Genomic DNA, 26567 nt, shown 5'->3' on the forward strand with positions numbered 1-26567 from the left:
AATCAAGTAGGTAATAAAAATGCACTAAACCTCAAGTACTTTCCACACTCACATCTCGTTAAGGTACTTGATAATTTCATTTTGACAAACCTCCACTTACTTGAGAGAAGCAATTTATTATTGTATTCATTTTTTAACCAGAGAAACAGTGATATAGGTGTACTAAAGCTTTTCCATACTAAACCCATGACTGTTTCAAAGTAAAACCTTGATGTTTGAAAGGTAAGCAAATCCTCTTTTCTCATAACTGTTTGGTGAAGCATTGGGAAAACAATTTTCCTACAAGGTCTGAAAGGAGACTTAGAATGTAAACTATCCCATGCAACCATCAAGAAGTCCACGAAACTTCCTGATGTGACTCAGTTTCTTTTATCTCTAGATTGGAACTATTGACTGCCTCTTTAAGGTGTTAAATTCAGTCTAATTAACATGAGAGTTTTATGTAATAAATGACCTTAATGAACTTAACAACTGCAAATCATATTTTGTGATTGCCTTGTTTGCCTGCTTGTGTTATAAGAATGCTTTGTACATTGAAGTGAAAGCTATAATATTGCAACAACTTCCAATGCTGAATTTGTCTTTTATCTGATTGCTTCATAAGCACTGAAAATCCCTTATAAATTAAATCACTTTTTGCTTCAGAAAGATAATAAGATAAACCAAAGGTTATGTGCCCATAAAGATTAATGTCTATTAATTACAGGTAGCATTTTCTTTTTCACAGTGAGAATAAATAATGTAAGCTTATCCCTGAGGTTTGTTGCCATTTTTATTACCTTTGCTACATACAACCAGCAGAAACCACAACCTGAATTGCATTCCATCCTGTTCTAGTTTCTTTTTTTTCTTGCCATTGTATACAGTTTACTCTTTTCAATTAAATAGAAAAATAAGAAATTGATCACTGGAAAGAACTGTTTTTCGGACCTGTGTGAACAACACTTTAAGTTTTTTACATGCACAAACAAGCAAAACAGTTTTATCACACACAGTAATACAAAATGCTACACAATAAAGTAGCATGCCTGTAGCCGTTGAGGAAATTTTGGATGATCCTTATTTTCCAGATTACTTTGCATCCTTTCAAATGTAAAATCACCAACTGTATCCTATTAGTCTTTTCTTCTTATTGTTTTATCCTTTTTCCAAATCAAGAATTAACTTTTATGTTATTTTTGTTTCTTTGATCCGCAGATTTACCTAATTCTCCCATCTCTGAATTAAGTGGAAATGCCTTTTTTCCTACTATTTGGTTCCTCTGCCTGTTATCAATTAGAGAAATACTAAGGGTTTTATCCAAACTTTTTGAAGCCTATTTACTTATGGAGTCCCTCCATTTGATATACAGTGTTAATTAACCTGGGTTGCTTTCTTTAGGTTGTTATTAGTCCTTGTAATATAAGCATGTTTAAATGATTCAAGATGAAAGGGAGAGATTCAGTGATTACTTAGCTGAACAAACAGAATTTTGGTGGGAATGCATTTGTTCCACCTCTGTAAAAACCAACATGTTGGTGATGGAGCATTCACTCTAACAGGAAAAAGCAGGGACTAGAAACAAGTCAATCTTATTCAGTAGCCAAATAAAAAATGAAATCTATTTTTAACAATGAGGTAAATTAACTCTCAGAACATTCTCAATCAAATGTGGAGGATTCACTGTCACTGACAAATTTTAAATCAAGCAGATGAGTTTTTTCTAATTAAATTCTCTTGTACAAGAAGAGTTACTAAGACTGAACCTTGATTTTAAAAATGAGTTCTGAGAAATCCTATGTATTTAGGTCAAGTTGGGTGGTCACAATGGCTGAAATGAATAAATGAAAAAAAATCTCTGCAGAGTTCTGGATAAGTAAATGTTCTTTAAATGTACTTGTGTTAGTACAACCCAAAATGGCAAAAACCCGTTAAAATTTCCAAATTAACTTTTCAGAATTTCCATTATATTATTTTTCTTATTCTTTTACTACATCAGGACAAAAACAGGGGCAAGAAATCAAGTGTCATCAATAGATGCAGACTGTACAAGCTTTCTTTTCTTTAACATTACAGTCTACTGCCTCTAAAGAATTACCATTTTCTTTTAGATTTGATGGTCATTAGTCTTTATACAAAAGAAAGATATCTAATTATGAAATTAAATTTGGAGATTTCCCTCAGAAAAAGCTCTAGATTGCAGGAAAATGTACTACCATTTTTTTTTATTCTTTCTTACTCTTCTCCAACTCCTTGCTGCCATGCATCAGAAGATAAACTTTCTTTTTTTTTCCTTTAGGTTGATACCAAATGACAGTTTGTAAAGATCTGTTCCTTGTCATCTTTATACACCTTTTATTCAGTTTGACACCTATGACAAACAGCTATTGAGAAAAGCATTCGTCCCTACATTTGTTCAATGTTTGACTGCAAATCACTTATGCCTTGAGCTGCTTTAGAGACTATACTGAACCACATGGAAAAGGAAAATGTCTTAGATTTGAAGAATGGCAGCTTCTTCTTTTGACAGATTTAAAATGGATTATCTTAATTGATAAGTCACTTGCATGAAAATTTTCATTCCCAATTATCTCACCACAAGTAATTGTCAGTGAAAGTTACCATTACTGACCAAAAATGTCTCATTCCTATTCCAGAAAGGTATTGTTTTCATATAGTTTTATCTACTACTGTATTTTAATTAAGTTTTAAAAAGGAATCAACAATTGGTTTTCTGCCTTTCTGAATCAAAAGAAAAATAACTTGTCTCTTACTGAGAATTGCAAATGAGCAGTTTGTGCAAAAAAATGAGTAAAAACTAAATTCAGACATTTTTTCTGTATTTCATATGAAAATGAAGTGATCATCTTGCATCCTAAATTATGTTGATGGTATGATTTCCACTTCTGGATTCCCACAGTAGTACAGAATCTGCAGCACCCACTTCTGCTGAGAAACACTGCAACTCCCATTTACCATTGAGCCATCCAAAGCCTGTCTCCTGTGTCAGTGTGATTCATAATCATCCTGACACTGTCAAGTAATTTGGGTCCTCGATCCTTTCCAGAATATCTTAATATTAAGATCTTAATTCCACTTTTAGACTGGATTTATTTTTTTTAATCCAGTTGATTTCCTGCATTATTGCTCCTAAGCATGTTGTTCTTTTCTTCTTTTTGTTTAAGTCCTCAAGCATATCATTCTCTAAATTTAAGAGGCCACCAACTCATATATTTATTGGATTTTTTGAATACTGACTATGGTTTTCTCTAAATTACAGCTACAGAGTTGATTTTAACCTTGTTCACACAACATGAATCAATGCATAGTCTCCAAGCATGAACTGCTACTTGTTTTTATGGCTGGAAACTCATGCCACATTTCAACTAATCTCAGGGAGTCAGGACAATTGTAATAAATATCATATTAACCACAGTGATTTAGGGGATAAAGTATTATGGAGCTTCAAGGAAGTCTTAATGAAACTTAAATATGATCTGTATCTATACCTGAGTCTGACAAGTGAGCAGCTGTCACATTAACTGATCCAATATGACCCAGATCTTTGTAGTAGGGTTAAAATATTTCTGAATATTTCTAAACTGATGTCCTAACATGGTGTAATGACTGAGTAGCAGAGTTGTACATAAACAGCATGTGAGAATGTCTGACAATAAAAGATGATATTGTGTAGACGTGAATTTTCAGAGTTTGAAAAAATGGGTTCTGTCAGAAATCATTACTTGTTAAAGAAAGAACAAGTCAGTGGGAGTTACTAGTTTGGCCATAAAAATCCAGAATGTCTCTGAAGTAGAAAGGCACCTGACAGCTCAGCAGCGTTTCTTACTAGAGGATATTGCTGATGATTTTTTCTGTACTTTCTCTAGGGATGAATTATTGTTCTGTGATAGTCTTGATAAGCTCTGGAGCAGGTTTTGCATGACAATGGTAACAGTCAGAGCATAAGATGTATTCTTTAAATTGTCATCCTACACATATGATTGCTGGCCTCTGTATGTGGCCATTGCAGTTAAGTCAGTACTTATTCTTAAAACTATGATGAAATCCAACAGCAATGACATCCAGGCCATTTTTTTACTGCATTTTCTCCTGGACCAAGAAAGTAATCAAAATGACGTGCTAATAAATACACAAAGAAATGAAACTTCTTTGTCTTCTCTCAGAGAGTTTCTTTTCCTACACAAAATTTTATAAATTGATCCTGAAACCTTGTTTGCAAAGTGCATGATTTTTATCTTTTCTTTTTTTCACTTGCAGCAGACCACAAGACACATCTTGAACTTGTAGGTAGCATTAGGAAGAGAAGACTGCTTGGTTTAAGAACCACATTGTCTATTACTGTTGTTCTTAATATGTCACAAGCTATTTCCGTGGAAAGTCCACAACACATCTAAAAACAAATAAGCAAAAAACTTGTTTTGCAGCTGGCATTGCTTTATACGTGTAGCATATAAAACACAAGAGAACAAAGGTTTTGAAATGTCTATTTTGCTCTCTGAGAGAGAGAAACTACTCAAAACTGTGAAACAAAACTTCTATAGAGAGAAGTAACTCAAGGGCGATAGAGGTCTCAAGCCTTGAGGATATCCTCTGAAGATATCAGCTCCTAGATAAACCCCAAATGCTTCAGCTACATTGCAGCAATATTCTGGCTGACCTTTGAATATTTTACCTGTAAGGACAAGGACAAAGAATTCTATCTGCAAAGCTGTGAGTAGGAGAAAAGTTTGGGTTAAAGGGACAACTTTTAGGATAGTTCATGTAAAGACTGAACCCGCAGCTCTAAAAAACTGGTGCTGTGCCTAAGGATTTTTAATGAAATGCAAGTAATATAGAATTTTATTTTGTATTTTATTTGCTCTTCTGAGTTTTACATAGGAGCTTGACCAATATATTTTCCATTTAAGCCTAATTTCTTTTATTTTCAGGTGGTATAATAGGTGTAACGAATATCTTGAGAATTTTAGAATCTAGAGATTACCTGCTGACAAGTTTCATGGTTTAACATTGAGACTGGCATTGCCACGTGTTGGGTTTTAGAATGTTGCACACAAATCAGAGTTGTTAAAAGGATACATAGGTGGAGCAAAAAAAATTTGTCTAATTTGATAGGCTAAAAAAAGTTATTGTTAGTCCAGTTACAATAATGCTACTATTCATAGTCAAAAATAATAGAAAACAGCCTTTATTAACATAGTTAAAGTTGTTACACAGACAAACTTTCCTATTATCTCCCCCTTTTTTTGTGGTATAATGCTCACTCTTCTAATGTCCCTCTCAGTCTTAAGCTTGACAGCATCAATCCTTCTCAGAACCAGAGGTCAAATGAGGATGTCAGAGCTGTCAAAGCCCCCATTTTTTTGCTTGGAAGGCTATTAAAGTGTTTATTCCTCAACAGTTTTGGGATCTGGCTGGATTGAGTTTTGTGTATTATCATAACACAGTCTGCAGTCTCTTTACTGGTTGTCAGTTATTCAGTTTTCTGTTCTCTGCTTCATCCAAACTGGTTTAACAGTATTGTATAATAGTGGCTGTTGTGATTTGTGTTTATAGTTTTGGATTTCTGATGCCATCCTGTGTTGCAAACCATGTTTTTACTCTAATATTATAGATAATTCAGTCTCTAGAGATGTTTACTCATATCTCTATAAACTCAAAATATCCTAAACATGACTGCTAAACAATTGCCATCATAAATTTAAAAAGTTAAAAACTTTTAAAAGGTTTTAAGTTAAAATTTATGCCAAAAAAACATTTTAATAGTAATGCAAAGAAATCATATTTACTGGACTACAGGAGTGTTCTCTCCAGTAGAAAGAATATTCCTACTTTAGGATGTATTAAGATATGAAATACATGTAGCATATTGTGAGTTCTGTCATTCACATAACTATTGTTCTATGACACAAGTAAAATCAGTGGGCAAAGTTTCTTTTAAAGAGGGATTCATCTTACCGACTTTGTCTATTTTCTTGAGCACTAAGAAACCAAAAAAAAAAGATAATTCTGCCTTACTGCAGAAACCTTTAAACCTCAAATGATGAAGAGTATAAATATTAAGACCATGAAAATTCATAACTCAGGTGATATCAATATGTGAGTCATTATGATATATGTGACTCCAGTTACATTCAGCTGCATGAAGTGTGAAATTTTTGGTTGTGTATAAAAGGTAGAAGGATGTAACAGCACCAGTGTCATTAGTGATTTCACAACACTTTGCAGGTTCTGTTTAAAATCTGCCATAGCTTCAGGACTTGACTGTGCTTTCAGAGATTGGATAAGAGATACATATATCCACAAAGTTTAAAATGAAAGTAAAAGTACATCTGTCAAAAGCAATCAGATATTTGACATATGTCAAAAATTCAATTACATCTGAACTGAAGCAACTACATTTTACTTTCAACCACGGACTCAAGACACTTTTATGGATGTTTCGATCTAGCAAAAGATTAAGAAACAGGGAAGCTGTCACAGTCTTAATTTACTTGCTAGTACTTTATCTTAGGGTAACATGAACTTTCTTTAAGAGGGAAAGAATAAAGTTTGGTTTGTGTTTTTTTTTGTGATTGGGCACTAAAATGAAGGACACACTTGTTTACAAAGCGTATACCATTCTTTGTGTGGCATTTGCATTTTCAAAATATTTGTGTGGCTATTTTCCTCTTTTACAGTGCTGATGCAGAAGAGATTTTGGAACTTTGACTTTGTAGTATTCCTCCTGCTTTCTGGGACTTTGGATTTAGGTCATTACTATGCTGCAGACCTTTAGGGTTTGGATGCCTGGATGATCTCACAAGATTTTATCAACATAAAGTTGTCATCAGGAAAATAAGGATGATAAGCAACTTTTAAGTGTATGAAACGGTCAGAGGAAGATGGGGTAGATCTACTATGTATAAGATTATTGGAGGGAAAAAATAGATTTGGAGGGAAAAAGCTAAGAGAAACTGCCAGTCCACCATGAAATTTTAAAGCAAGTGTTGGACTGTAGGATAATTAGAACACTTACTATTCTTATTTCTGATTATTCTTCACTCCTTACTCTTATTTATTTGTCATTCCCTCTGTCAAATGACTTTAATACAATACACTCTGGCCTCCTCCACACATTCTGCTCTCTTCTATGGCTTCATTTTGCAAATTACTGTCTATGCATGTTACTCTTTTGCTGATCCCTTGGGTGCTTTGTTTGTTCCATTTTTCCATTCCTATTGCTGAAATATTCCCTGTCTTTATAATAATTTTCCTTCTCTGACATTTGTCTCGTGTTACTCTGTATAGCTCATTCAGCCTTGCTTCCTTACTGTTTGTTCTCTTATCCTGCCATTTAGATGTGTCTTTCCTAATGTGCTGACTGGCTGGATTTCACTGTAAAGTGAACCCCAAAAAACATTTCTATTTATCCTTAATAAAATGTGATCTTCATGACCTCTGTTACATGTATTTTTTTTAAGTTTATTCACAGTTAAAGATCGTTAAGTGTAATTTTTCTTGTCTTGGTAATCACCACAGAACTGAATTAGAAAACATTAGAAACAATTTTTTCCTCAGTGTGCTCAATCCTTGTAATCACAGTTGTGACTGCACTCCAACAATAAATTAATATGTGTTTCTGTCAAAATAATTGTTTTGATTTGGGCTGAAACTGAACTGTAGGCTATTAGTAAAAGAAAGATAATTTTATAAATGGAAAGAAAACTGTATACTTGGCCTTTTAGACATGCTTCATTTAAAAACAAAATAAATTGTATTAAATGAAACAACATATTTAATTACTGAGCCCTGTTCTCAATCCATTTATTTTAATCTAAATAGCAAATGTTTAGCTTGCATCCATTATTTTGTGCCACAAAGAAATTCTTCTAAATCAAATCTCTTAATTAAATAATCCAGAAAGTCTCTGCCGGAAGTATGCAAAATTGTATTAACACAAGTTCCATAAAATAGCAAACAAATCTTATAAACGTGCTCTATTTAATACATTTTATTGTGTGATTATGGTAGGGATGTTTTGAAGCCTTTCAGTTAGACTCAAACATTCATTACTTTATCTGTGCCATTTGTTTCTTAAAGCAACTTCTAAAGTTTTAGCCACTCATTTGTGAAATTGTTAGCATTTGAGCTGCATATTCATGACTTAACTTTTGCAACTAAGGAATTCAGCAACTCAGGGGGGATCTTATTATTCTGCATAAGTGCCAGAAGGGAGTTCTGGAGAAAGGATGGAAACAAACTCTTCGCAGTGACAGGTAACACAGGAATTTTTATCTGAGCAAAGGGAGTGCTTTGTTTACTGTGGGAGTGATTGAGCACTGAACAGGTTGTGGAATCTCCATCCTTGGAGATAATCAAAAGCCTTCTTGCACACAGTCCAAATAGATGACCCCTCTTGAACAGGGGGTTGGACTCTGTGTCTGTCAGAGGTCCTTTCCAACTTCAAGTACTCTGTGATTTTGTGAAGCTTCCAGAGGCAAGGGAAAACACAACTCTAACTTTTGGTGTAAAAATCCATAATTTACGAAGCAGAGAGTCCCCTAGAAATGCAGTCATCATGGACCATCTGTGAAAAGAGCCTCTCTTGCATCCCACATATCTAAATGAACTGTACTGAAGGAATGAAAATGGTGATGTAATGTCTAAAACACTGGAGGAGATTAACCTAATTTTTAGCATTTTTCATGGTTATTTTATTAGCTCAATTACTTACTGTTTTGTATATAACTTGAACTAACTTGAAATGCATTATGTTCCATTTTATTTGTCCCAGAGAAGTTGCAAATAGAAGTTTTAGGATAACATATGTGCCCCAAGAAACCATAACTTCGATCAAGTTATATTTTGTTAGTTGATTTTGCTGTTCACCTCTGAGAGGACATGAAAGACTGAGCAACCAATTACCTTCCTGTTTAATTTCAAATATAAATAAAAAGTTCAGAACTTCGCTGACATACAGCTCATGACACAAACCTTACTGACATATTAGTAATATATGTGGCCTTCAAATATGAATCTTGATATAGCAAAATTGGTTTCATATCTTCCTTGGAGATAATGTAAGTCATTAAAGTAGGAATACATTTTTTTTTATAGATACCATAGAACCATAGAACAGCTCAGATTGGTAGGGACCTCAAGAGATTATTTGGTCCAAACTTCTGTGGAAAAAGGAGCCTAGGTTAGACTAGATTATCTTGTCCTCTGCCCAGTCATGTTTTGAAGGCCTCCAGCAATAGGAAGTCTACCATGTCCCTGGGGAGCTTGTTCCCGTTTACAGTTCTCAGTGTAAAAAATTTCCTTCATAGGTCAAAATGAAATCTCTCCCACTGCCACTGGTACCCTCTGTCTCTTGTCCGCTCTGTGTGGCTCCTTCTGAAGAGAAAGAGCCTCCATTCTCCTTGTAGATACCCTTTAAGTGCTAGAAAACTCTGATAAGGCCCCCCAAACTTTCTCTTCTCTAGGGTGAAAAGATCCATCACCTTCAGTCTTTCATCTTAGGCAGGTTATCTAGCCCTTTGAACATCTTTGTGACCCTCCTTTGCACCCTCTCCAGTCTCTCCACATTTTTTTTTTTTTTAATTCTGTAAACCAGAACTGGGCACAGTACTCTGGGTGCAGCCTGAGAATCAGTAAATGGAAAGGGATGGATACAAAGGAAAGATCTCTATCTGAGCCAGCGGTGCCCCTGTGGATGCAACCCAGGATCCGACTTGCCTTTGTTGCTGCAACATTGCACTGCTGGCCCACATTCAGCTTGTTGTACTCGGACTTCCAGGTCCCTCTCAGCAAGGCTGCTCCCTGGGCACACAGATCCTGGACTGTGGGCTCTTTGGTTATAATATCCCAGTTCAGGACCTTTCACTTGTCTTTGAACTTCATGCAGTTCTTGCTGGCCCATTTTTCCAGCCTCTCCAGGTCTCTGTAATTTGGCTCTCCCTTCTATCCACCTCATCAGTTTAGTGTCATCATGGTGACATGGTGAGAAACTCTGCCTTGTCAGCATTATATATAACATTTTCCCTGCCCTGTTTAGCAATGGGAAAGCTTTTCCCATGCTTCTCCTTACTGCTGATGTTTGAAGAACCTTTTCTTGTTGTTCTTGATATTTTTGGTCAGCTTCAGTTCTAGCTAAACCTTAATCTTCCCAATAACATTTCTGGTAGCCCCAGTAAGGTTCTTGTATTCCTTGATGGGTATTTGGCCGCCTTTCCATAGCTGTTATGATGCTTCTTTGCCTCTAGCCACACCCAAAATCTAATTGTTAAGCCAGGATGATTTTTTCTGCCTCCTTCCTTTACCTTTGGAGGAGGAGCACTGTTTTTCATATCACCTGCAAGTCACTGAGATAAGTATCTGTGTCTGTTTTCACAAACAAGGATGTATTTTATATGAATTCTTAAAATCAGAAAGAAGACAAAGCCTAGTGATCTATCATGACCACAGAATCCCAGAATCACAAAACTTTTTAGTTGGTAAGGAACCTCTTGAGATTATTCTGTCCATCCAACCCCTCCCTTGCCCATGCAGGGTCATCTAAAGGAAATTGTCCAGGACCACATCCAGTCGAGTTTCGAATATCTCCATAGATGGAGGCTGTTGACTATTGTATGATAACGGTCAATTCAGAAAATTTTATTCATATTTACTCATTGACACTGAATAATTATAATACTGATGTAGCAAAACTAACACAGGCTGTGACTTTCTCACTGTTTTTTTAATTAGAATTCATAACAAGGGATTGTGATCATGTTTTAATGAAAGGGAATAAAAAAATTCAAGCAGCCTCACTGGAAGCAAAGAAAAAAAAAAGATACAAACAAAAATGAACTCATTCTTAGTAAGAGTTGATCCTGAAATGCTTTCTGTTCTTTATTAAACTCACAGGATTTAGTAGTGAAACACTTTTGGAAGAGCTTCTATAAAAGATCTTAGTTTTCATATGTGAGCCAGGCTTTTATCTCTTTTAGCAGATGAAAATGAAGAACACTTAGGCCTGACTTTTTTAATGTATTTCAGATACTTACTGGAGCACTGGCAATATCTCAGTCTTTACTATCTGATATCAGTTCTTCTTTTCTGGATGAGTTCCTTGAGAAAGAATTAGCAGTAATTCCCCAGCAGCAGCTGTTGTCTATGAATATTTTGGAGTTTGCCCTTTCGAGATTGTGAGGATAATAGTAGAAAATAGACCTGATTATACTGGATTGACATTTACATGGCCAGTGCTAATTTTAGCAGGGTTGTCTGTGGTTTTGTGGTTTTAATTTAAATGATTCTGTAGAAATTTTATTGGAGAAACTATCACAAAAACAAGTAAACAAACAAATAAAACTACCCCCTCCTAAATGATTCTCCATCAGACTTCAAAAAACATTATAAGCTCTGCCTGAACTGAGTGCTGTTCTTCTGGATACAAGCAGTGGGAGGCACTCTCAGATGTTACAGAATTGAAAGCAATGCATGAAGTCCCTTTGACATCTAGAAAATTTATCATCAAAGCACCTTACTAATACAAAAAAATACATGACTTTGTGATGAAGTTCTATGAGAGGATGATGATTCTTTTCAAAGAATACTGCAGGATATTTTGCTCACAATTTTATCTTGGTATACCTGCTCTTAAAATTTTCCTAAGCTACTGTAGAGGCAACAAATGCATCTTTACCCATCTGTATTCCTTCCAAAAAACATCCTAGATATAGGGATCCACTGCTTCTTTACTTTAATTTTAGCTCTCACAGTGCTATGCTTTCTAAGGCTGACACAGAAATTACACAGAACTCAACCCCAGTGTACTGCCCCAAAGAAGTGAAGCCAGGAATTTGAAATACACTCATTTTGATTTAATTATGTAACTCAGTTCTGAGTTGTAGGCTCAGTGCCCAAGGAATCTTTTACAGAATCAGTGTTCTCCGCCAGCCTTTAGAGAGGCTTGAGGCGAGGCTTAACAAAAGGTTACCTAAAAATGAAATGAGGGAGGGTGCAGATCTCCACATGCCTCTCTGCGAGGCAGTTAACTCAAATTACAGCCCTTGGTTTGAATCAGATGGCTTCAGTCTTTTAAAGGATCAGCTGAGCTTACTCTGCTAACTGTTAGTTTCCTAATGGGCTGTAGGACAGTGAAAGGCAAGTGAAGTATTATCAAAATCTGGCCCAAACCTTTTTACCAAAGGTGATGTACCTTTATTCCAAAAAGGGCCTTGCTATGGATTTCTTGCAAAGAATTTGTGAGTACTCATTGCAGTATAAATGCTTACATGAAGATAAGGGAGTCAGCCTTTTTACAGTTAGGCATATTTCATCTATCTTGTTAACTAACCAAAATCATAAGGAAATAAATCTGCATTAGCAGTTAATGATCAGTTGGTTAGTTGACAGCTGCAGGCAAGCCCAGTGATATAAAAATTACTGTCATTATGAACAGCTTCTACTAAGAAGATTTTTTTATTAAAAATGTGAATTCAATCTGTTTCAACAGCAATATTATAAAATTTGTGTTCTCATTATCTTTAATAACCAATTTTCTACCAGAATGACTCAGAATGCTATCATATAGATTCTGTATTAAAACTTATTTTAAAAAACCAAGGCACTATGTCCTGGAACAGACATAATTAAGCTACAGTTCAAACAATATATGCAATGCATATGTAATATAACTAGGTATTAGTTTACAGTTTGTTCTATTTGTCATATGTTAAAAGTGACTGCAAATGAAACTTAAGGATGTGCTGTAATGGTGTTACAAAGTGGTTCCCTGCCGTTCTTGGTTACACTACTTTGGTGTGCATGTGTGTGGATTCAAGGCAATCTAGTTGCAAATATATCCTGAGGAATACTCTTCTATTTTAAAGATATTGCATAATAGGCACCTGTCTTAACTACACCAGTTTAAGCCCAAAGTGGGCACATCCCAGGAGAGATCTGCCTATTCTCTCTCAGGGGGAGAACAGTGTGTCAGTGCTGTAGCATTGCAACAATGTCTGTGATCAGCCTAGTTATTTCCAATACTGGATTAAAAATTAGTTGCTAATTTTTAAAGATTTTCAAAAAACCTTTTGACCACATGATTACCAACAATATACATACATGTAATATATCTTTTAAATCTTGGATATGGACTTAATAATGCATCAAATAGGGAGATCAAGAGGTAAGAAAAATCTTAAATCTTTATTGAAATAAAAAATAAGAAATACAGTTTATTTTTTTCATCCAGATACATCTTAAGTATTTAAGATTTTTAATGAGGATATTTTCAAGCTATTTCATGATACTAGATTTTTCAAGTAATTATTTCAAAGACAAATCACTCATGCAATGATGAACTAATACAAATACACAAGAATTAAGCAATTGAATGTGCAAAACGGTTGGTTAATTTCCATAACTACAGTATGATAAACTTCTTACACAAATTGAGATATGTTTAGGTAAGAACTTTCTACTCTAACTTGAGCAAATCCAGTCATTCCCAGGGAACAATACTCATAGGCCTGTATTAGCATGTATGCATTGTAGCAAGTGTGAAATATTATCACAAAAAATGATTCAAAGCTTAATGTAGAAGTAGTTGGTCATAACTAAGAGGATTTTCTGCAGATAGAGTTAAAGCTGAAACCCTAACCCTGAGATACTGTTTCCTGCACATTTCAAGAATTCTTTTCAAAGCAAGGAGCTTGATAGTGAAAAGACTATACAATTTACTTGTTCTACATTTTCCATAACTTTACTTCTGAAATAGCTGGAATGCATCCTGAGGTAGATGTTCTGATGCTTGGCAGACTGGCAAGTCATTGGAACAAGCCCTTAAAAGTTAAATATATCAGGCTACCTTCATTACGGACAATATAGCTTTAGGTTTTCTTTTTTAATACAGCAAAATCATTCTGATGTAATATACAGAAAAGGCATGTTTTGTATAATAATAATGTAGATTATTTTAAATATATTACAATTATGTCTTGAATGCACTGTTACTCACAGGTGCAAACCACAGATGATGAAAAAACCTGACTTAGGCCCTAGAAAACCATGGGATTGACATACATGTTACACATGATCTCTGAATATTAATTGTGGGACATAGTTGTGTTTTTTTTGTTTTGAGCCTTCAGAGTTTCTCAGGGTCCCATTTCAAAGTTTAATCAGTAAGTAGAAGTTTAAAACAACACTTCATATAAACTCCTCTATCCAGGACATTGAAACATAATGTATCTGACTACAGGAAGACAGGCCATAAATGCTACTATAAGATTAGAATTGGCTGTAGCAAGAGCAGAGTAAAATGGAACTTTTCACAGGGAAAACAGTACACTGATAAAATGTTAAACAGTGGTTAAAAAAGTGAAAGGGAAATATATGTGTAAACCAATACTTTTCAAAACTTTCAAAATACCATAACAATCTGTTACATCTTACAGGAATCCATTTAGCTCCAAAAGAAAAAGTGAATATCCCCGTGTTATTCGTGCCACATGCAATGAAAATGTATAAAGCTGAGGTGATAGTTCACGTAAGGAAAGAAAATGGTGAAAACTGGACTTATGAGTTCTCTGGTGGATCAAATAAAGACTTAAACAGGTAATTTATTCTAATAGGAAAGGAAAAAGTATTTGAGGATACTCAGTCCTGTCTTCATTTCCCCTTTGGCTATTCATGTATAGCTCCCAAAGCAATCAAGTGTCTGATTTGAGGGCAATGGGTGGCCATCAAAAGCTTTACATGTACCCTACAAAGTATGCGGATTCAGGGTAAGAATTCCCTCTGTCTTAATATCTACCTGTTCCCACTTTAAATAAAGAAAATGTAAAGTACTAGCTGCCAGTGCAGTTATGAATATTGAACAAAGCTGTTAGGTACCTCTGTTTTTTTCTGTGTGTTTGGGCTAATTATGGTTCTCATTTGGATATGTTTATGTAATGCATAAACTGCATAAACTTTGTTTGAGTCTAAATATGACCTGTCAGAATGCAGGTCAGGCCAAATGTTCTCATGTCCAGACAGAATAATATTCCAATATGCTAAGTGGATATAAGTTGTAGCTGATATAATTTATAGCTGATACGCATAGTTGTATTTTATTTCTTATTTTTCTCAGACATATTTATCATTACAGTACACAATACAATAGAGTCTAACCTTTCTAACAACTCTTAAGTCTAGATTGCGTTGGAAAAAGAATTCTCAGCAGTCTATCATAATGATACTCTTCACTTGTTTTCCTAGGAATGTTTTTCTAGCAGAGAGTGGGGAAATCGAGGGAATACTCTGGAGATATCCAGTTCATGGAATACCTGAAGCACCACAGCAGAAATTAGGTAGGTAATGGTTGAAAAAAACTTGAACAATAATTTTAAGAAAATAAATAATCATTTGTGTTCTCACCTGCTTGATCACAAGAATTTGCGGCAGTACTTTGCTCATCCTAAAAAAGATGAAATCACATATTAAAAATAAAATCTCCATTTGCAACCTACAAATCTAGATCGATTATTTTGTTCTCATTGTGGATAAAAGAAGCTGGGGGCAATTGGAAATCTTAAGGCCTGTGCCCTTCACTGTACCAATTAATGCTGAGTTTGAGAACTGAAGGTAAGTCTAATTAACTCACGGGTAGATTTCTGCTGGCATACCCAGAACACCCTTCTGGAGAGTTTACAGGGTGCAAAATATTGGAGTAGATGGTCACTGTTTTTCTCAGCCTTGAATTTCATTTCTTAATTGAAAGCAAAATACAGAATTTTGTGAATAGCAGTAAGTTTTCCCTTTGCTTCTGAGAAGTAAACTTGCATTAAAAAACAACTGACACTCACAAGGGGTTTTTTGGTTGCTTATTTTGGGGGTAGTAAATGCTTATAGAATTGATCACCTGTTTTTTTAAGCTGTGATGTAATCCCAGAACTGTGAAACAGGAAATTGTGAACAGCCTTTTAAATCTATAACCTTCATGAAGCTACATTTCAATGTGTAGATGAAGGAAAATTTTATAGCAACTTGTCCTTGTAAATATAATATCTGTCTACACTAAATGTATTAAGACACAGGAACAATTTCTGGAAAAACATAGAAATAGATATTTGTACTGTCATTAATTTAGGTTGCTTAAGGACTCTTTACTTGTAGACAAATGCCAATGATGTGGCATTAATTAGAGCTTTCATCTCTTTAATTTCCACTTTAATACCTTAAGGAATGAAACAGAATATTATCATGTAATCAACTGTTGCCCCAAATGATGGTTTTAATGAGTCTCATTAGCATTAAAATTCTGTATATTGATGTGAATATTTGTTGTGTTATTTAAATCTGTTATGTAATTCACTGGCACTCTGAGATAAATCTCCCTTTTATTGGGCTATTGCTTTCATTTGAGTCACAGAATCATTAAGGTTGGAAAAGACCACTAAGATTCAGTCTGACCACTAACCCAGCACCTCTGTCTTACCACTAAACCATGTCTCTAAGCACCATATCTACATGATTTTGAACACTTCCAGGTCTGATGATTCCACTACTTCTCTGGTGACCTCGTTCCAATGCCTGACCACCCTTCCCATGAAGAAATTTTTCCTAATATCCATTCTAAACATCCCCTGGTGCAATGTGAGGCCATTTCCTCTTGTCTTGTTGTTTGTTACTTGGGAGAAGAGACCAACCCCCACACAGCTACAATCTCCTTTCACGTAGTTGTAGAGAGCACTAAGGGCTCTCCTGAGCCTCCTTTTTTTCCCAGGCTGAACACCCACAGCTTCCTCAGCTGCTCCTCATCAGACTCGTGCTCCGGACTCTCCCCCAGCTCCAGTGCCCTTCTCTGGACAAGCTCCAGCCCCTCAATGTCTTTCCTGTAATGAGGGGCCCAAAACTCAACACAGGATTCGAGGTGCAGCCTCACCAGTGCCAAGTACAGGGGGATGATCACTGCCCTGGTCCTGCTGGCCACGCTATTGCTGACACAAGCCAGGTGCCATTGGCCTTCTTGGCCACCTGGGCTCACTGCCTCATGTTCAGCTGATTTTTGACCAAATCCCCAGGTCCTTTTCTGCTGTGCAGCTTCTCAGCCATTCTTACCCAAGCCTGAGGCGTTCCCTGGGGTTGTTGTGACCCAAGCGCAGGACTCAAGACTTGCCGTATAAGCTATAAATTAAACCTATTACCATTCATCAATTGCTTAAGTAACATAATTTCTTTATATGATCAGAAACCTAAATATTGTAAAATCTTAAGTAATTTTAAATTCCTAAGTGCTTCTTTAAAGCAGCAAAACTGAATTATATTTATAAATGTTTTTGATTAGTTTATGCTCAGTAAATGTAATGCATACAAGAAACATTGCATTCATTTTGAATACATCCCATTCTTTGGCCAGCATGTTATGTTGGGGTAACTCTTTTTTCTAAGGAAGTACTAGGTTCTTCAAAAATTACCCAGAAAACTGAAATATCTGTTTGTAAGTGTATTTAGGAAACTTTCTATTCCTACATAGGATTCTGAAATCCTATGGTTTTCAGTTTTAAATGGGCTTTTTAAAAACCTATGTTGTAAGGCATGAATCCAAAGCAGATAATAACAAGAAATATACCTTTTTTTAAAATTATTTTAAATAATAAACAAAATAGTATTGTAATTTCTTTTAACGCAGACACTTATTAAAATTGCCTGGAGGCTACAAGCTCTTATGTCAAAAACCAAAGCTGTTTTGCTAGTATATTAGGCAGTTCATCTTTCTGTCATTCTTATTTGCATCTTAATGTACTTAAACCTCTAGAAGTCACTTGGCTTCACTTCTCATGAGACCAATTAAAATGATCAGTGGTCACAGCCTATGTAGAACATGTTAGGTAGATGATAACTTGGCTATCTTATAAAAGTGATTACAAGTGGAGGATCATCCAGAATACTTTTTTTTATTCTTGTAGTCAGAGCACCATACACCAATTTAGATTGGAGAAGACCACTGGAGGTCGTCTAGTCCAACTCCCTGGTCAAAAGTAGGTTTAATTAGATCAGGTTTTTGAGGGACTTTTCCAGTCAAATCCCAGATGTATCTGACTTTTATCCATAAATATTACTTAGCCATTTAGAAAAAAGAAAATGTAGAGTCAATTCAGGTAGCAAGATGAACTGTGGAATAAAAAAGGATGTGAACACGTGCACACAGTAATCTGAAACATTTAGTAAGCTTGTGTAATGCAGACAGTGTAACCTATTCTTAAATAAGAAAGCTCTAGAAATTACTTCAACCCTGTTAAACAGGAAAGGGGATTACTTGACCTTGATGTATAAATACCTATTTTCCAGAATAATGATAGTGAATCAGAACTGAAAGTTGAAGATAAATAAACATGGCACTGAAGAAAGAGTTTCATTGCTCTTTTTTTAAGCACTTTACATAATTACTCATCATGATATGGTTCTAAATTATTTATCATTAACTCCTGATGTTAAGTTCTGTTAATTTTTAAAGAAACGTTGGATGTAATTCTGACAAATATGACTTCTAGACCTTGACACTGACAAGTATGTGATCAGCTCTTCTTTTTCATGTTGATTCCCATAACTCTAAAAAATTCTGTCTTTTGTTTCAGTTCTTGCATGTAATTTCCTCCTCTTTCTCTGTCAATAAATATTGAAAGAACCATAAAGAGTAACTATTGAAGCAAGCTTTAGAAAAACTAATGTGTAAGCTAGGGCCTGACAACTTTGTAATGAAAAAGACATATTTTAGAAGCAATAAATTAAAATCACTTCTGAATTGAAAAAAACCTCTGTCATGCTTCAAACAGAGACTTGTATGAGAATGCTTTTTATTCTGACATACTTCTATTAAAGCTGAAGTTTGAACAACAGTTTTCTTAAATTAGGAAATCAAAGAGTAACAATATTCTTTCATTTATCTTTCAAATTATTGTATTTCTTTGGTTTTATTTCAGTCTTCCTTTCTTATTGGCATATTTCAAACTATGCCATAATTCCTATTTTCAATTGAACTAAAATGAAGATACATTTAATGATTAAAAGTAAGAGAGAAATTTGCAAGTGCTGTTGGGAACTGACTGTACAAACAGATTTTTGTTCGCTTAGCAATATTTCTGCTACTTCACCTAAACAGAACAATGGAAACTGAAGGCTGGGCAAAAACCTTTGTTCGTTTTGCTCCTCACTGGTATTTTGTTGTTCTCTAAGCACATTTAACTTTTGTGTTTAATTGCTTTGTTAAAATCAAGATGCCAGTGCTTTACAAATAGCATGATTTTACTTTTCTGTAGTTGTGGTGCGCTGTCGAGCCAGGCAGAGAGTGGAGCAAAGAGTAGAAATGCTGCTGATGGGTGTAGTTCCTGATGCAACTGCTGTGACTGATGCAAGAAATTCCGACATGGTCGATGGAGATAATTCAGCCAACACCCAAGAAGTTAAAGTCACTGATGGTAAGAATAAATAGTTTTGATATCGTGCTATTTTAGGAATGTTGCAAATAAGGTAAGTGCTTCACCAAATATCCAGTTCAGCAATGGCAAGGTGAGGTTTAGAAAAATTGTCCCAGTCCAAATTTCTATTGTTTTGCAAATATAGGATATCTGTTTAACAGTATGTCTTCAGCTATAGGCACCTTTGAACCTGAATCTGTCCTTTTTTTTTTTTTTATCTGTCTTGTCTGTAAGGCTTGCACGCAATACAATCTCTGCTTCAAAAGAGAACAGCCTGCACAAAGTCTAAAGTTAGCAAAAATATGTCTGTGTAAGCACTGCAAAGAAACATTTATCTGCAGATTGTCCCTGTTTTTAAGATGCATTCCCACTAGCAGGCCAATATCTGCAGCAAAATGGATTGAAGAAGGAGGACTTGTACGAAAGAAGTGATAAAGTTCTGTTAAAGGATAGCTTCCACTTACTGTTAATCTGCTGAGAACACAGTGAAAATCAATTTCTTCAGAGATACCCCAGCCTTTCATACTATACCTCTCCTTGAAACAGAATGGTACAAACTATAGGTGGCAAGAAAAGAATGCTTGTTACTGCTGTATTGCTGGTATTTCTTTTAATAGATGTGCCCTGCCAGTCATAGTCACTACAATAAATTTGAAAATTGTGCACCTTTGAAACTTAACATTATGACATATGAGACAACCTAAAGTGTGTTTAACTTAGCTGTAAATGAGGGAAGGGATTTCACCCATACTCAAACTTTGTGTAAGAGTGCAGTGCATTGAAAGGTCATAAAAATTGAGTTTACAGATGTTGCTGTGATTGCAATGAGGTGATCAGTTGGAGAGGCAGCAAACCTTGCTGTTGTGTCTCATTTCTGCCATTAACAGTCTGTTCCGACAGAGGCTTTGCAGGGATACCATGTTACAGAAACTGTCCTGTCAAATAACTATGAAAACCTAAAAAGCTGTAAAAGGTAAATCTAGGTGAATTACATCCTTCCTGTAAGGGTGATTTTTATGCAAACATGACCATGCTCTGCACACTGACCAATGTAATCTCATATAAGGAATTAATGTCCAGATCTTTAAGCAGATTTTATTTTTGAAAGCTTTTGAAAAACGAGGAGATCTGGAGTTGAACTTTTAACAAGAGCTTGCACAGCATATACTTACCGATTAGTTAGTATTTTAAATTACTTAAACTTTATATTTACTCTTATTGCAGTGTCAAAGATAACTTATAATCTGGACGTATTATTATTTTATACTCCCATATTAAAAAACGTTAGTGGTCAGTCCAGTAAAATGAAAAGATATGAAGCTCTCAGTATACATTCATTCCTCTTTGGAGAACTGCGAATACTATTATATAACTGTGAATACTATTATATAACTTTATTCATCCTTTTGAGAACTGCTGTCCATCAAGATAGAGAGGGACTTTTTTTTTTTTTATCCTAGAGTAATGTGTTTAGCTCTTTATTGACTTGTCACATATGAACAGGCTACCTTAAGCATACTTGAGCTGTCTCCCTCCAACATGTTGGCATCTGAATTGACACGAAAAGCATACATTGAGCAAACTGAGGCAGCATTTTGAAAGACTTGCAGGTTCCTGATGTGTAGTGCTTGTTTTATTCATAGGAATAATTTGTTAACACTGGCTTCTGCACTTACTGCAAGACATTGATTTGGCACATTGCATCTTTTCAAGCAAAAAGTCTGGTGGTAAAATGCTTTACACCATAGGTAGTAAGATCATTTATAACTATGCTTTTCATGGTTTTCAGTGGCATTAAAATGTCATTATTTATAGATGAATTTGATGCCTATTAGGAATCAACCTTAATGGTACTATCTGAGCTTTCTGCATTCTACCAGAAATAATATAAATAAAAACCTAAACCTCTAAGATAACAGCCCAGCAAGCTGTTCTTCATTTTTTTTCTTTTCCAAAAGAGTGATTCATCAGAGTGTATGTGTGATGTGCAGTAAGCAGTTTTTACATCCAAAGATAAATGATGATAACTACTGGCAGATCAGATTTAAACAGCTAATAATGTGCTTCAGTATTTAAGGTATTTGGACAAGTATAAATACTTTAAAGTGAAAAATCTTCAAGCATGTCTTTTACATAAAAAATCAGTTTCATCAGAGATCATCTGACACAGAAAATTATTACAATTTCTTAAGAAGGGACCATCTAAATAGTATCTATCTGAAATGATATAGTTTGTTGTTCTGAAGTCAGCAAAGTTACAGGGATCAAATAATAAAAGCTTTATGTTTTAGACATAACAAATATAATATGACCCTTTAAAAAATAATTTTCAATTGCATTAAATGCATATTTTCACTCTAGATATATTTTTCATCTTTTTCCTTACATGTTGCTCTAAAGATATCTTTTTCAGTAAAGCAAATTTAAGAGCTGAGATTCATCCAAACAAGTGTGAGGGCTGTTATTTTTATTCTAATAAAACAGCATTTTTAGTTTATTTTAAGTATTCAACAGGAAGTACAGACATATTTAATTGTCCTTGAAATTCTATTTAATGTGGCAGATCTGGATCAGGAAGCTCACCTTTAGGATATGAGTTCAATAAAATTGGATATGACCAAAGAAATGTTAACACCATAAGAAAGAAAAATGCTAGTATAGGTGGAGACAAAATATTTTTATAGACTTAATCTCTCCTCCAGAGATTTTAATGTAATTCCTGATAAAATGTAGCAGGTTAATATTGAAAGCAATATGAAGAGGATAAAAAATGATGAAGATGGCCCTCTGTCCTACTTAAGCCATCTCTGTATTGTCAGAATCATTGTGGCATTATTTTTTAAATTATCTTTGAGGATGAGAGAATTATAGCTATATAAATGAGATTGTCTTACTCTGCAAAAGTATAAGAAAGAATAACAAACTGCTTGTTTTGGATTAACAGTGGATGAAAGAAGTGAGCAATGTCAAAATGGAAGTGTTAACAAGGGGGTGAGCCACTGACTGGGTCACTCTGTTATGGATTATTACCTTGTAGTTGAGGGTAAAAATTCCTACTGGAAAACAGGGAACTAGTAGAAATCAAAGAAGAGAGAAATGAAAGCCTTAGATGGATTATCATGTCAGCTACTTAGTTTTTGTTTACATCTGGCTGTTAGTTTCTTAATTTATGAGTGAAGCATGGGAGAGATTTGATGCATTGTTTATTTTCTTTATTGAACTGAAATAATACCAGGCATTTTAATGAAGAATTTCAAATAGGACTTTATTTATTTGTTGATATACAAGGCTACCACTGGGTCCATTAAAAAAAGAAAAGAAAAAAATTAGCATAATTTTTTCTCTCATAAGTAACCTCTCCTACTCTCGTTTCTTAATATAAGTAGAACAGTAATGACAAATACTGAAAAGAATAAAGAACTTATAAATTGTGAGTAAATGTGGTTTGGAGCTGCTTTTATTTCTGTTTACAGAACAGGCATTCATTTCTGTTTCTTTAACATTTTATAAAGTGTTGAAATCTGCAAGCCTTAGGAATGAGAAGCATCATTATGTTAATTAAAATTACTTTCTGACACTTATGCAAAATCATGCTCAGTTTAAATATTCAATGCTTACAAGGAACCAGATCAATTATAAACTAATCTGAAGTTATTTATTCAGCTTCACAAAATTGCAAAACCAATAAATAATACAAACCTAGAAATTAATAAGTTCTTCCAGGTGTTACTCTTCAGTATGATGTACACCCAGGAAACATGAGAAGTCCAAAAGAACTGATTGACTAACCCAACATAATGTATCTCTGAAACAAGAATACATAAATAGATATCTCTTAAAATGATTTTGAGTTAGTGGATGAGAAAAACCTAGGCAATATAATTTACTGCAAGAGTCTATTAATTACTTTAATTGTTATATGATTGTGATTGCCATTCCTCCCATTGCTTGCTCACAGAATTTCCTATAATTGCTGTGGTTAGATGATAAGGAATTATTACTTCCAATAAAAGCAGAACTACTACGCCCTTGTTTTGTAATGATATTTTGGGAAAGCTTCTGTAACTCAAAACTGTAGCCAACACAGCTCTCCAGGACCTTAATTGTGCTTCTGCAACATCATAGCACCTCACAATGACCTATCTGCATTAATTTGCACTATTTTTTGAATTATTTTGTCATTATTTATGGGACATCAGTAAACCCTTGCTAATCAAAGCCCTTAAGAGATACAGTTTTAGATTTCCTAGAAGTACAATGAAGCAGTGCACTCCCTGTCTCAGCTTTTTAACATAGTAGAGGGTTTATGCATCTAAATTTGCCTCAGAAAATGTATCTGACAGTCACTTGTAAAAACCACATGCACACGTGCAACTGTTCTACCCTAAATGCTCTTCTATTTCCAGGTTATTACATCCTATTGTCATTTTTGTGCTAAAATTCTTTGTCTTCTGTGTCTGAAGCAGGACTGTTCAAATTTTGTTGTTCTTACAGAAAATGAAGTTATTATCTCTAGATCCCCTTCATCTCTCCCACACTGCACATTTCCAACAGAACATGATGGAAAAAAAACCAACCCAAAACCAAACAACCTTCTCCTGTTGTTTTGGAGAATGTATACAACTTTATGTTTTTATAAATTAGTGCATCAGGCCTCTAGTTTTGACAGCTTAAGAACACATTGATCTGAAGCTTTGAAGATATAGCTAGATATTAAAACTATAAGACAAGTGGCTAGAAGTTACATAGAATCACCACAGAGCATTGAATGAAATTGTGACCTTGAGCCATTACTCTTTCTTCAAGCCACTTGAGGAATACAGAGTGAAACCTCAGAAATTTGCTCCACTGAACTTTTATTAATTCTGAAACTTGATTTGTATCCAAAATATAACACAAATGGATACCTCCCCTGAGATTACATCTGTCTTATAGTAGAGGATTTTACACTACCCTGTGTTATGGATGTTCCATCTTATATATAGCTGAATGCAGTCTGCTGGATAAGGAAAAGGAAGGAAAAATGTGACCCTGGTGATTAGGTCCTGTGTTCCAGTCTCTGTGGCTCAGCCTGTTTTGTATATTAAAAAAAGTCAGAAGATAAAAAATGTATCCTTTTGTAATAGACCATAGTATGGTGTAAAACTATCAAGGACTATTGAAAAAATTGTCACATGAGTTTTCAATTTAGCCTCTGTGTGTGCCAACACAAATTGAATGTTTTGGTTAAAAGATAGCTTGAGTTGTTACTGATTTCCATGGGTGACATTCAAAGTGAAGCAGATGGGTGAGAATACCATCAAAAAATAATTTCTGTGTGAATTAAGACTAAATCATGAGATACGTTCATGAAGAAGCTGGTTTGATGTTTCCTGTGCCCAGCCAATGATGTGATCTTTATCTGCTAGAGTTTCTGGATAAATGAAAACAAGGTTAAATAAAAGGGGAGCCTGTTGGAAAAGCAATATAATGCTTATGAAGAAACACATTTTAATTGATTCCGTTATAGAATTAATTTATAGGTAAGTGTACAAATCTGAGTAGAATATCGGATCCAAGGAGAATAATGTGGGAGATCCTTTGGGCTGATGAGAATCCTTTTGCTTTTTCTGAAGTTTTGGGTTTAATTTACTATGCCAAGTAATATCAAAATAAAGAAAGAGTGTTAAGGCAGGTGGATGGATAGGCATAGTGAAAAGGGAATTAATGCAAAAGGGATTCAGAGAGAGAGAATATATGGAAATGCAAGGAACAGTGCAGAAATATGTATGGAAGAGCAGATACTAGATGCCCATATGTGTTTCATGTACATGGATTCACAAGCTTCCATTTCAGTTGTTGCAGTGTTTGGAAGAAACATGCTCAAAAAAAGCAGGGAGTTAAGGCTTTTAACTGCTCTCTTTATAGTAGAAACTTGTTTTAGAAGTGGATAGCTCCTTTAAAGAAGAGTTTTGAAAGAGAAAAATGAGGAAACAAAAATATCAAATGTAAGCAAAGATTTAGAAAATAAGAATTCAAGTTGGTTGCTATTCTAGGGAAATAGGCAATATGATGTAGGGTTATAAAAAGATGTGGCTAAGAGTGGAATTTTGCAGAGCCTTGAAGCTATGGATGAAGAGCTTTGAGTGGACATGGAAAGAGAAATAAATTTGCAGGGAAGAGATATGAAGATATATATGCAGAACTTCATTGAGGATTTCCTTGACTTCCAATGAAGATCAATGATTCTATTATCAACAGGAAGATATAGCTTTTTTAAATCCATTTATTTCTATGTATTTAAGGTGGTTTGATGTCTCACATTTATTAAAGTTATCATGTTATCTTTGTTGTTATTTTTAATGCTCTACATACAGCACTTTTGTACCTGTATGAAGACAAATTTGGTGAAAGGTATATTAAGTTGCAGGCAGGTCTTTTGGGATTCTTGTCCATTTTGTTTATTCTGCTGATATTATCATGGAGTTATGACATTTTACAGTGAGAAACAGCTATTTCATTCTAAGCTGAGATACATTTCTTACTGTCCAGATGATAATGTCTACTTAAATGTTAGGATGTTGACCACTAGACTTCCTTTCATTTTTTTCTTCCTTTATTACTCTTGTAATTCACTTTTTGCTGTTCACTTTAATATTTATTTGAAAACTGTATTAAAATGGTTTAATCTACTGTACAATAATGTACCCTGTCTGCCTCTGATTTTGCTGGTGAGGTGTTTCTGCATGTTTAATGTTTATTCCCCACTGTCTGCTGAGTTTCATCAGTGTGTGTGTCAAGACTCCTGGAAGACAGTGGAGAAGTAAGAAAAGGACAAGTGTCAGATGAGAGCTGAATGGGGCTATGAAGAAAGATATTTCATAAGATTTGGAAGGTCAGGATGAGATGCTGGATGTCTGGCAAAAATGAGTGGTGAACGTCTGTTTTTTTAGTTTCTGTTTTAGCAGTTTAGAGACTATTATATCAAGAGGAGAAGAAATCTTTGTTGGGTGTCAGGGCCAGAATAGACACTTAGCCTTGAAAAATTATCAGAAACAGTGAAAAAAATCAGTGAGAGAGTGCAGTATGTTACATTCAGCACCAAATGAAAATAATTAACCTGGCTTATGAAAAGCATGAAACTGCAAATTTATG

The 26567-nt window shown here is 34.8% G+C and overlaps 1 protein-coding gene across 3 annotated transcripts in view; it reads left to right on the top strand.

Annotated features, from left to right (window-relative positions):
* The window catches only part of CFAP47 (cilia and flagella associated protein 47), a 278312-nt gene that overhangs the window by 226926 nt on the left and 24819 nt on the right, over positions 1-26567 (top strand). Inside the window, exons 58-60 of one of the 3 annotated variants that reach the window (XM_032680035.1) lie at positions 14430-14589; positions 15235-15326; positions 19275-19433. In XM_032680035.1, coding sequence (XP_032535926.1) covers positions 14430-14589; positions 15235-15326; positions 19275-19433 — 411 coding nt within the window. Of the gene's footprint in view, positions 1-6677; positions 6716-14429; positions 14590-15234; positions 15327-19274; positions 19434-26567 lie in introns of those variants that run through there. The other 2 variants (XM_032680036.1, XM_032680037.1) reach the window with 2 other exon arrangements.

This window comes from Chiroxiphia lanceolata, chromosome 2 (assembly GCF_009829145.1).
Source record: "Chiroxiphia lanceolata isolate bChiLan1 chromosome 2, bChiLan1.pri, whole genome shotgun sequence".
Taxonomy (NCBI): domain Eukaryota; kingdom Metazoa; phylum Chordata; class Aves; order Passeriformes; family Pipridae; genus Chiroxiphia; species Chiroxiphia lanceolata.